The sequence below is a fragment of the Balaenoptera acutorostrata genome, chromosome 1 (assembly GCF_949987535.1).
Source record: "Balaenoptera acutorostrata chromosome 1, mBalAcu1.1, whole genome shotgun sequence".
Classification (NCBI taxonomy): Eukaryota; Metazoa; Chordata; class Mammalia; order Artiodactyla; family Balaenopteridae; genus Balaenoptera; species Balaenoptera acutorostrata.
Window position 1 is genome coordinate 168822983 of NC_080064.1, and position 12532 is coordinate 168835514.

Consider the following 12532-nt stretch of genomic DNA (forward strand, 5'->3'; position numbering starts at 1 on the left):
GTAATGCATTAAAAATTTTACATGGGATTATTTGGGTGGAGAGACCATAAGTTGTATCTTCTCTCTTACTTACACTTTTTGGTGTGCAATAAAAACGTGTTTTACTTTAATGATTCACAATAATAGCCATTGGTTAAAGAAAATGCTCACAGCAAACGTGTGACCCCTCCCTCTCTGGCCTCCGCAGCTCACCATCTGCTACCTGGATATGCTGATGACCAGCGAGGAGCGCCGGAAGCAGCTGAGGGACCAGTACTGCTTTGACTGTGACTGTTTCCGATGTCAAACCCAGGACAAGGTATGTTGTATGGAACCAGCTTGGAACACCTCCTGGGTAATATCTGCATGGTTTTTCAGAGAACTCTGCTTTTATTTCATTAATCCAGAAGTAAATGACCCTCAGTGCATAGTAGGAAACAAAGGTAAATAAAATAATACATTGTGCTGCATATGTTTTATTTCCTGGAACTCTTAATCACCCACCAGGCAGTAAGAGGTTTAATCTCAGGTAAGAATCCATGGAGTTTAGAGCCTAGAGGGAATGTAGGTGTAAAACATGTAATTAAAAGGACACTGAAGGCCAGAGTGCTATTAGAGCCTGTGGCAAGAGGGTTAATTATGTTATGATTGGTAACAGCTATTGCTCAGTAGTAAACCTCTCAAGTTTTATCTAGCTTTTTATTTCTTTCAAATTTCTTCTGTAAGCCTTTCTGCTGCACTACTTTATCAGATAGGGACCACTTATCTAGCAACTTTTACTCTCTGAGAAATGAAGAAGGGCCAAAATAAATGCCGTAAAGATAATGAATAAACTTTTCTCGTATGAATCTTATACTTTCCTCACATTGAACCTATTTACTCTTAGTTTGCACACAATCAGGTTATCTAATGAAATCTTACTTTTGTAGAGTGTTTTACATTTGTTGGAATTCTTTTGTAATCATTATCTTGTTTGAACTTAATACTCATAAATTAAGAAACAGAACTCAGAAAGGTTCAGAGATATGCCTCTGGGAGAGGATGAAGGAAAAGTGGCAGCACCAAGTCTCAAACACAGATCTTTTGATAGATCATTGCTCCTTCCTCTGTACCACAACTACCTGTGACTTCTGGCACTGACATCGATGGAGAGAGGTAGTTGCTTTCACTGCATGCGAAAGGACCATGAGCTCATTCTAAAGATGCAGGAGTCAGTGATCATGATTAGTTTTTCATTGAAAAGAGCTTTTAGAAATAAGTGAATTGAACGGGAAAAGTTGGACCCATTGCTAATATCTCCCCAAGATTCAGGCCACTTCAGTGTTCCCGTTTTGCCATTCACAAACATTCCAGGACTCATAGGGGATCCCCTGGGATTCCTCCTCAGATTACAACCTGGAATGGCAGGGAGCAAGCTAACTTCCCATCAGCATCTTTGGTTGGGAATGGGAAGGTTTTTGGATTTAGTGCCTCTTACATGCCATCTATATGGCAGACCCTCAGGTTTTTTTCTCTGAGTAAGTGATTGTTTTACTAAAGCTGGGGTCATGTTCACTTTTGGCTTATTGTTACAGTTGAAATCTGGGCTAAAATAGTATATTAGGAAAGAGTTTGGCTACAAATAACAGATAACCTGACTAAAACTGGCTTTAGTAGGTGTGATGTGTTTTTCTCAAGAATTCTAGAGAAGCAGTCCAACATGGGAGCAGCTACTCATAGGTCTCAACACAGACCCAGAATCCTCCTGTGTTCCTCCTTAGCTAGCCCTAGCATATGCTTTTGTCTTCATGGTGCCAGGATGACTGCTGCCCACCAGCCCCAGTCAGTGCATCCAAGCTCTAGACAAAAAAAAAAAAAAAAAAAAAAAAAAAAAGAAGGGGTAATAAAATGCAAAGAACAAAGGGAAATCCTCCTAGGGATTTCCACCTATATCTTATGGGTCAGAGCTATGTCACATACTACTGTAGGTGTAAAAGAGGAAACGAAACAGAATTTTAGCTTTTCACTAGAAGCTTCTTCACTAGAAGAAGACAAGGGAGAAGAAAGCTGTGGATAGCTTTTCGGTAGCTGATCTACAGTGTCTATCATATCCGTTAAGACCATTTTCTTTACTCCTTTGAGTTCAAAGTTTATTTGAGATAGGATTGTCCAGAGAAAGAGAACCAGCAGGGTGTGTGTGTGTGTGTGTGTGTGTGGAGAGAGAGAGAGACAGATTGATTGATTGATTGTAAGTATTTAGCTCATGTATTGTGGGGACTGAGAAGTCCCAAAATCTGCAGTTGGCAGGCAGGAGACCCAGGATTGCTGATGGTGTAAGTTCCAGTCTGAAAGCCGGCAGGCTGGAGACCCAAGAAAGCCAGTGTTTTGGATTGAGTCAAAAGGCAGGAAGAAACTGATGTCCCACCTAGTCAGGGAGGAGGAGCTCTTTCTTACTAGTGGTAGGGTCAGCCCTTCTGTTCTTTTCAGGGCTTCAACTGATTGGGTGTGGCCCACCCACATTGGAGAGCACAATCTGCTTTATTCAGTCAATTTATCCAAATGTTGATCTCATCCAAAAACACTCTCACAGATGCACCCAAAATAACGTCTGACCAAATGTCTGGGCACCCTGCAGCCCAGTCAAGTTGACACATACCATTAGCCATCACAAATATTGTGTTAGAGGTAGGCCAAGCTATATAATCAAAAAAGTACTTGAGGGTGGGAGGAGTGGCAGCATCCCGTTTTGGGAAGGTGTGTGCAGTAGCCCACAGGCACCTGGTGCACACCTGCCCCACCATCATGATGCCCAAGAGGAAGGTCAACTCCACGGAGGGGGTGGTGAATGGGGAGCCCAAGAGGAGATCAGCAAGGTTGTCAGCTAAGCCTGCTCCTGAAAAAGTGGGAATGAAGCCAGAAAAGATAGCAGGAAAAGATATATCTTCAGACAAAAAAGTGCACACAGAAGAGAAAAAGGGGAGCAAAGAGAAAACAGGTCGAAGTGGCTAAGCAAGAAACTAAAGATTTACCTGGAGAAAATGGAGAAACTAAAAATGAGGTGAGTCTAGCCTCTGATGAAGCAGGAGAAAAAAAGCCAAGTCTGATTAATATAATCTACTATGTCTTATCAGTGGCCCCTGTCTCCCTTCTTGCATGATCCAGAGGAATATTTTTATCAACTATTTTGTAAATGCAAGTTTTTTAAGAAGCTCTAGAAACATTTTTAAGGAGGGAATCCCACATCCTCACATTTTTTAAGTGTAAAGGGTTTTTTTTAAAGAGGTAAAATCATTTGCTGGTTGTTTATTTTTTAGTACAACCAGAAAATAATGGGATATTGAATAAGGAGGCTTTGATTGTCTTGGGGGTCAGCTTAACGTTCCATAGATGGGGATTAGTTTTTATATCTTATAATACAAAGCATACTAGATGGCAATTTGGAGTCACATTGTACATTTACTATGTCTTGAACATTTTAAGTTACTTCCATTCCCATGTTGTTTTTGGTAGAATTGTTTCCTAAAGAAAACTACCCCTTGACCTTGGCTGTCCCTTTCAGAACTGTGTGCGTTCCATAACATCTTTGGTCTTGGTAGTGCAGTTTTCCTAATAACTTTGGTAATGTATTGCAAAAGATTGAAAATTTGAGTATGTAATGTACACGATATTAAATTGTGAATTAGTGGTATTTATGATGTAACAGCTTAATAGTATTTGAAGATATTGGTACTTGATATCCTATTAAGGAAAATTTGCCTTCAAATTTTAAACTGGAAAGTCTCTGGAATAACTGTTTAGAAAAGAATCACAACTATGTGATTTTTCAGATTTTAAGAATTATATACAAATTGAAATGTCTGTGTACTGATCCTCAAAACAACCAATAAAATCTCAATTATGAAAAAAAAAGTGCTCAGTTACTCTGCTGGATTCCACTCCACTCTGTATCTAACAGACTGAGTGATCTTGGGCAAGTCATTAAGCCTCTCTGGTTTGCTCCATCATCTGTAATACAAGGGAATTAGGCAAGATGGTCTTAAGGCCCCTTCCGGCTCTATTATCCCATATTTCTGTGAAATGTTTCCTAGTGGAAATAAGTAGGATATGTATTTAGATGAAAATATAAACTTGATTTCGGTTAGTTCATCAGTTATATTTTTGAGTTTCTATTTGAGAATTTTGTTCTATTTAGTGATATAAACATCCCTTCTGAAATCTCTATACTGTTGCTTTGATTTGCAAAAATACTACAGAGATAAATTCAACTTAGCCCATCCCCAAAAGAGCATAATTTAAAAATTAGTTCAAAAATTAAATTTACTTCAGTTCCTAGATTTAAAGTTTTCAAGCTTATTTTTCCGCTTTTCTTGGGACCTAGAAAATTCATCTCAACAGGTTTCTGCATCAAGCAATATTTATTACGTGCCACATCTGTATGTTAGTGGACTTGCATGGTATCATGTTTCAGGAAGGCAAGAGGCCTTTTAATAACAGGTGTAATTTGCATTTGTGGAGTTAGTTGTCATTTGTAATCAGCAACAACTTAATTTCTGGAAGAAATAAAACTTACCTTCTAGAGGAGGTTTTGGGATGATTTGGCTTGTGCAGGTCAAAATCCAAGGCAGTAGAAGCAGAACAGACCAAAGAGAATTGATTGTTTCCATAAGTTTGTGGATAGTACATAGTGTGCTTCCTTGAATGTCACATGCTTTATCGCAAAAAAAAAAGCTGTATTTACTTTCTTTCCTAAGCCTGTTACCTATGATCCTTCTTTTAAAACACCATGTCAGTCAATTTACTCACAGCCCTCTTGCCTCATTCCTAGTTTATTGAAATAGCCCCTAATTGGCCACCTGGCACTCAACTTCTTTCCTTTCATCTCTTTTGCACACTGTTTTTGAGTAAGTTTTCTGAAATAGCACCATTTCCATGCCGTTCTTTGCTCAGAATTTTTAAAATATTCAGCATTATCCCTAGTCTTCAGGATAAACTTCAGACTCTTAGCTTGGCGTTCAGTGTCCTGCAAAGTCATGACCCCAAGATCCAGCCTATATTTGTTGCTTTTTTTCTCTTTTCCTTTTTCCTCTCTTTTACAACTTGTTTTACCTAAATTGTTTTATCTAATTATACCATTTCCCCACCCAAAAGATTCTGAAGTGGCTTACAGGCACCCATGCACACATATACACATATATGTATCAATATATACCTGTATATGCAATACAACAACAATAAATTTTATATTGACTTGTGAAATAAGAGTGACAAAAAATAAGATAAAAGCAGGTCAGAACCCAGAATGCATGCCATATGATCCTATACGGTGACAAGAAATAAATCACAAATTTGCTTTAAATTTCTCAGCAGCCAAAGCTAAAGACTAATTTCAAAATGCACAGTAGCTGGAAGACTGGACACATATGTGCTTCTCAGCTGAAGCAGTTTCTCCTGGAACTGAGGCCTGAGGCACTCACCAAGGGTCCCACTGAGACTGAATGAGCAATACCCTTATCAGAATCCGCAATGACTTGAAGAGCTGATTTTTATAATATTCTTCAGTGTGGTTGATTGACATAGTTTCACATTATAACTTAATAAAAGAAGTAAGGAAGGTGAAAATTTATGTCATCTATGTTCTCATCTCTCTGATGGTTTACTTCATTCCAAGAATAAAACTGAGACCATATAGCAGAAAGCAAGAACTGCATGTCCTTCAGGTAATCCTTCCTTATTTCTTGTAGTCTTTTAATTTTAAAAAAAATTTATTAAAGCTATACATGTATACAGTTTGAGAAGTCAAAGTACTAGACCCAAGTTGAAAACTTTAGTACATTTTCTCCTGCTCCTGCCTGAGTCCTGCCCCCCCGCCAGAGGGTGCCCCCTTTCTGCTTCTGGCATTTATTCCATGTTTCTAAAACTAAAGTTCCCTTAAGTCACATCCTAGGGATTTTTTTTTGCTATTGGGTTGGTTTAATGACTATTTTTTATTTCCAGGATTTCAAATTTGCTTTTTTATTTTTTTCCTATATCTTCCAGTTTAGGTTTTATTTCTACCTATTTCCGTTTCATAATTTCTTATTCACTTCCAATGCGTACTCCTCTGTTATTTATCTATTTGATCACCCTAATCATACTTCAAGTCTTGGTCAGTCAGTGCTATAGTTTATTTTACTGGAGTGCAATTGTGTTCTGATTGCTGATTTTTGATTTTTGTCGGTTATCTTCCTTAGCCTTGCATTTCACTGTGTGTTCTGGAATTTTGTATGGCAGGCCCATTTTTAGTGGAAAGTTTTTTTATTTTGTTCCTTTTTCTCCTCTCTGCACATCTGCTCTGTCTGGTAGCTTTGCACGTGCCTCCCTCAGGCTCCTTAGGCCCCAGTAAAGAATCCAGACTTAATGGCATTTGGAAGTGTTGCACCGCAGCGATGCTGAGGCTATTGCAGACCTGGTTACTTCGGCAATGGGCATCTGACTCCGTACCTGGAGAGACTCTATCTGTGCCTTCTAGCCTTTCCAGGTCCAATAGTTTCTATAAATGTTTATCCCAAGGAAACATGTCATCAACCTATGTTTTCAGCCTCTTTTTGTTACCAGGGGAGCCTCACCTCATCCCCTGCCTTTAAGCTTTAAAGCGGACTCTACTCACCTTTCTTCTGTGAAGCATTTTTATCTCTTTTAACCATTGGAACTGAACTCGTGCCTGTGACTGCCAGCTTCTAGACCTGAGGCCCTGGCTTCGGCTTTGCTGAGTGCTCTGCGTTTCTGTTCTGTTACTGGTCCAGGGAGAAGTTTATCTTGTTTTTTGAATTCGTAAAGCCACTTTTGGTTTTTCTTTTTATATTTTACTCATCATTACTATGGGTTTGGAGTAGAAGAGAGCACCTCCAAGTCTGAACTTACAACATCGCGTTGGAAGCCTGCTGTTCGCTTTTCATAGGTAAGAATTCAAGTCTTTGGCGGCAGAGGAAAATATGAGGATAAACAATGATCTCATTCTCCTGAGGGCTTCCAAGCATGTGTGCACTTTTACCCAGTACCTGCCTGTCTGTGGAGCAGAGATCTGTGTCTTGTATCCCTGGGCCTTCTTTGGAGGGAGAGTTGAGTAGAGTCATTCTGAAAATGTATCCATTTCAAAAAGAGTTTAATAGGAGGAAACGCCCTAAGAAGCTTCTCATTCCTTGATGCTACAGTTCTAAGTCCACCCGCTCTCATTTTCTTTTGTAGAAATAAAGCAATGTTAATGATTGTCTTTGGTAAATATTTCAGTTTCTTTTCAGGGACTCTCTTTTGTAACATGGAGTCACCTTTCTTGGGTCCCTATGAGGCCCTTCACAGCATCTGTGGGTGACGGAGCCCAAAGTGGCCCAGCATCCCTCAGAGACACGACTAGTACTGGCCAGAGTGGCCTCGGTTCCTGTATGTGCTGCATCTTCCCCAGGCTGTCACTGTTAAACCGGGAAGACTAGGGAAAGGAGGCAGCGTTGAACCAAAGGAAGGAACAATGATTGTCTGAAGAAGGAGTAAAGGAATGTAGGGTTAAAGCTGTAGTCAAAGGAAATGAGAGTTTACTGCCCAAGAAAAAGTTTTTATGGTAACTTGAATCTATTTGAAATATGAGCAATTACTTAAAGGTCATTAGAAAACCAAGATTTTTTTCTGCTGCCTTCCTCTGTTTTGCTAAATTAATGGTAAGCAGGAATGCCTCGTGGTACAATGATGAATCCAGCCAGCTCTGAATTGTTTTATATTTCAAGTTTTAACAATCTAAGCAGAATGTGTTTCCTGTTTCTAAAGTTTTCATCATAACTGAATTACATTATCTTCAGGAAGATTAGGAAGATTTGGCAGGGAATTGAAGGAGAGAGAAAGAGAGAGCATGTGTGTGTGGTGAGTTTCTAAGTAGTCAAACCTAACATTACTGTGTGTTACCTGTCTTGCTTCTCCAAACAACCAGAAGAATGGGTTTCCCAGGAGTGGGTGCAGTGCTAGCTGTCATTAACGTTAAAGTGAGGAAAGGGGTTTATGGATTTCATAACCACGTAATCCCAGCTGCAGTGTCACTGTGAATGCCTGGGCGAGGCTTCTGGGCGTGACACAGTGGACACAGCGGGCTGTAAAGTCAGCTGGGAGATAAACACTATAGCTACCGTGTTAGCCCTGAGGTATGCCGTTCCCCCCATCACAGGACACAATGCTTCAACACCCTCTTCTCCCCAGAGACCAGACAGCTTTGCCCCCCAGGCTGCTTCATGTGACTCTGGTTTGTCCAAAAGCCCACGCCAGGGGTAAGAAGAGGGTCTCTCCGTAATTTGTGGTGACATGAATTCCACTCACAACCTTTCCAATCGTTGCATAAAAATTCTTTTCTCCTGGCTTTGGGTGTACAAGAAGCTCTGGCTCGGGGAGCAGATTCAGTGATGGCAGCTACTGTGACGTGGGCGTGTGTATCCTTGTGTAGCAGGCGACATGGGCGTGTGTATCCTTGTGTAGCAGGTGCATTACCTCGTTCAGCACACTGCACACGGTGTTCAAGGAGTGCTGTGGAATGAGGTGCTCTTCCGCAGAGAATATTATCATCATGATGCCTGCCAGAGCTTCGGGGGCGCTTAGACTGTGTGCTGGGCATGCGAACTGGGGGATTATGTACCTCGTCTCATTTAATCTCCGTCATTTTATGACGGGAGTGGTTGCTCTTCTTCCCACTTTGCAAACGAGGTATCTTCAGGAGCTGTATTCCTAACCACCCCACTATACTGTCTCTATAATTTCATGAATAACGTACACACTTTCCCTATCTTAGTTTTTAAATATTGGAGTATAATTTGCATTCAGTAAAATTCACTCTTTTTAGTGCACAGTTCCATGAGTTTTGACAAATGCATACAGTCTATCACCACCGCTAACAAGATACAGACCAGCCCCATCACCCTTCCCCAGATTCTTTTATACCGCTTTACATTCAGCCTCCACTCCCGCTTCCAGCCCCTGCTAACTCCTGATCTGCTTTCTGTCACTATAGCTTTACCTTTTTCAGAATGTCGTATAAATTGATCCAAACAACCATTTGATTCTGTCTTCCTTCATTTAGCGTAATGCATTTGATATTCAGCCATGTTATTTTTACACGCGTGTAAATATATAATCTCAGTATTTGGTTCCCTTTTATTGCCCAGTTGTATTCTATTATGTGGCTATCCCACGGTTTGTTTATCTGTTCACCAAGTGAAGGACGTTTGGGTTCTTTTTCAGCTTTTGGTGTGGTTATCAATGAAGCCACTTTAAACATTCACATACAGGTTTTTGTATGAATATAAATTTTTATTTCATTTGGGTAAATGCCTAGGAGTAGGATTCCTGGGTTGTGTGGTAAATATATGTTAAACTCTGTAAGAAATTGCTGAACTGTTTTCCAAAGTAGCTGCGCCATTTTGAATTCCCACCAGCAGTGAATGAAAGTGCCAGTTACTTCACATCCTTTCCATCACTTGGTTTTGTCAGTTTTGCTTTTGTTTTTGTGTTTAACCATTCTAATAGATTTATAGTGATATCACATTCTGCTTTTAATTTGCATTTCCTTAATGACTAATGATGTATTTTTTTTCACGTGCTTATTTGCCACCTGCATATCTTATTTGATGATACATTTGTTCAAATCATTTGCCTATTTTAAAAAGGTGTTTTCTTCTTCTTGAGTTTTGAGAGTTCTTTATTCTGTATACAAGTCTTTTGTCACATACATGTTTCAGAAATCTTTTCTTCCTGTCTGTGGCTTGGCTTTTCATTCTCTTGAAAGAGTATTTTTTTTTTTTTATAATTTTAATTTTGTCCTTTAAGTGACTATTTTCTTTTTATTTATTTATTTATTTATGGCTGTGTTGGGTCTTCGTTTCTGTGCGAGGGCTTTCTCTAGTTGCGGCAAGTGGGGGCCACTCTTCATCGCGGTGCGCGGGCCTCTCACTATCGCGGCCTCTCTTGTTGCGGAGCACAGGCTCCAGACGCGCAGGCTCAGTAATTGTGGCTCACGGGCCCAGTTGCTCCGTGGCATGTGGGATCTTCCCAGACCAGGGCTAGAACCCGTGTCCCCTGCATTGGCAGGCAGATTCTCAACCACTGCGCACCAGGGAAGCCCTGAAAGAGTATTTTGAAGAACGGAAGTTTTAAATTTTGCTGTAGTCCAGTTTTCATGATCTGTTTTTAACAGATCAGCCTTTTGAGGCACGTCTAAGAAACCTTTGCCTACTCCAAGAGGATAAAGATTTTTCTCCTGTGTCTTCTATTAGAAATTTTATAGTTGTAGGTTTTAGGTTTGATCCATCTTTGAGTTAACTTTTATATATGGTACAAGATTTATTTATTTATTTATGCACACGGATGTCCCATTATTCCAGTACCATTTGTTGAATCAATATCTTATGTAAGACAGTTGGATACTATAGAAAAAGTGCAGAATTAGATATAGGATTAGTTGGGTTCTGGTCTTGGAGCAATGACACTGGTGACGTCAGCCAGAGAGATCAAGTCTGAATGATGGGTAACAAGGCAGTTAACTCTATGTGCTTTAGAGGCATGTAGAGTCTGCTGCCTCCTAACTATTTGATCTTGGCAGGTTTCCCTATATTAGCCTTAGTTTTTTCTTTTGTAAGATGAGAATAATCCATATCTGGCAAAGCTGCTGGGAGGGTTCAATTAGATAACGTAAGTCTAGCTTGGGAGATGGTAGCCATTATTGTTACCGAATGATCTGAAGAAATAGTCTATATGGAAAGTGCCAGGAATTACAGCATCCTCAGTTCCCATCATTTGCTGATCAGGTTCTCCGAACTGCTCACATAATCTTCTTGATAGCTTTTAAAGTCTTCCCGCTCCAACCTTTCGTAATCTCTGATTCCTTCCCCTTTCCTGTCCCTTCTTTGCGGCTCCAGTGTTGACTGTGTTGCAGTGGTTGGCGCTTTTCACTCCTGTATTCCCCCTGGCATAGCCCCCTCCCCAGCCTGGGCTCTCCGTCCTGAGAGGGGAGCTGACCTGTGTCCAGACTGGGGTATCTCACTGCCCTCCATCACGTGCTGCCCTGTTCACGCCTACAGTTCCTGACATGGCTCATACTGAAGGGTGTGTGGGCAGGCTGTATGTAGGGATGTCCAGGTATGTGTATGTGTGTTGGGGGGGGAGGTGTACTAGGGCGGGGGCTTTCAGACTGAGTAAGAAGACAGCGCATGAGCGGCACTGCACAGAGTGATGTGCAGGCCATTTCTCCCCTTCCCCCCAGATCCCTGGACAAAGTAGATGTCATCCTGGACTCTCTTTCATCAAGTTCCCTCCCAAAGGAGATGACGCTCCTTTTAGGGTTTACCACATGGGAATTGTTCTCCCTTTCTGAGTGTGACCATATGGAGTCTTATGCCCACAATGAAACAGAAATAATGAAACTCCATGGGAGCAGAGACCAGACAAGGCTTCCCTTGCCGTTTCTTTGTTACTACAGTGCAGGGGAGGGTAACTCACCCTTCCTCAGCCCTGAGCCTGAGAACAGTCCTCTTTAGTGGTCGCAACAGCTTCAGGGCTCCGAGGTGGGTGGAGACCAGCTCATTTTGCAGTGGGAGTGGGCAGCAGAGGGCTGTGCCTAAAACCTGTAGCTGACCTAGCAGTGACAACGGGAAGGACGTCCCAGAAGTCAGGAGTGGGAAGACGGGGTATTCTAATCCCTTCAATTATCTTAATCTGTGTAGAAATTAAGAGGAGATGATGCCATTCAAAAATAACTTTTATTTGGTCTACTTGCAAAGTACCTTTGCTGGGCTCAACAGCAAACTTGAAGGCTGAGACTTTTGGTCCATGGTACGTGCTCAAAACCCTTAAAATATGACATGGTTGACCTCACAAAATTTTGGAATCCTGCAGGTCTCGGTCACACAAACTTCCACTAACATCTCACTGTTGTAATGTGGGAAGAAGTAAACTAAATAGTGAATTTCATGGTAACTATTTGGGGCTCACTATTTGCATAGTCATAGACAGGCCCCTGCAGTGACACTGCCTCCTTGAAGGGACGAGGCTGGGGAATTGGTGCCATTGGTGAGCTCCGGGAGAATACACAGTGCGGGTCTGTGAACTGGGGATGGGGGGCTGCCAACTGTGGTTCCACTTTCTTAGCCCCGTGCTCTGAAAAGTAGCCATAGAGCTCCAGGTAAATACGTTATATCGAGCACCTGCATTTCTCCACACTCTCTCCCCAAAACCTGCTGAAATGATGGTCACGTTGGGCTCTTCCTACGTGTTGTTGAGTGCATACCTTCAGAGCCTAAAAGTTGGACACAAGAGTGCATACTTTTTACTTAGATCCATAAATATCACAGAGGCTCAGTGGTATGTCAGAAGGAATCAATTCAGTTTGGATAGCTGGAAGAAACATTAGGCATCTGGTTCAATACCTTCCTTGTATAGAGAGGAAAAATGACTTGTACGATGAGTGACATTGGAGAGTCGGGACCAGAGATTCCAGGTATCCTAATTCTGAGGCAGTGCTCTTTTGATGAGGCACTGTGGTTACTGCACCTGGGCATGGGGGCAAAGGTTA

The 12532-nt window shown here is 41.3% G+C and overlaps 1 protein-coding gene and 1 pseudogene across 1 annotated transcript in view; both read left to right on the top strand.

Moving 5' to 3' along the window:
- SMYD3 (SET and MYND domain containing 3) overlaps positions 1-12532 on the top strand; it is a 716908-nt gene that overhangs the window by 567223 nt on the left and 137153 nt on the right. Inside the window, exon 8 of the mRNA XM_007167174.2 lies at positions 188-298. Within this exon, the coding sequence (XP_007167236.1) occupies positions 188-298 (111 nt within the window). The remainder of the gene's footprint in view (positions 1-187; positions 299-12532) is intronic.
- LOC114235835 (non-histone chromosomal protein HMG-14-like) lies at positions 2764-3115 on the top strand (annotated as a pseudogene).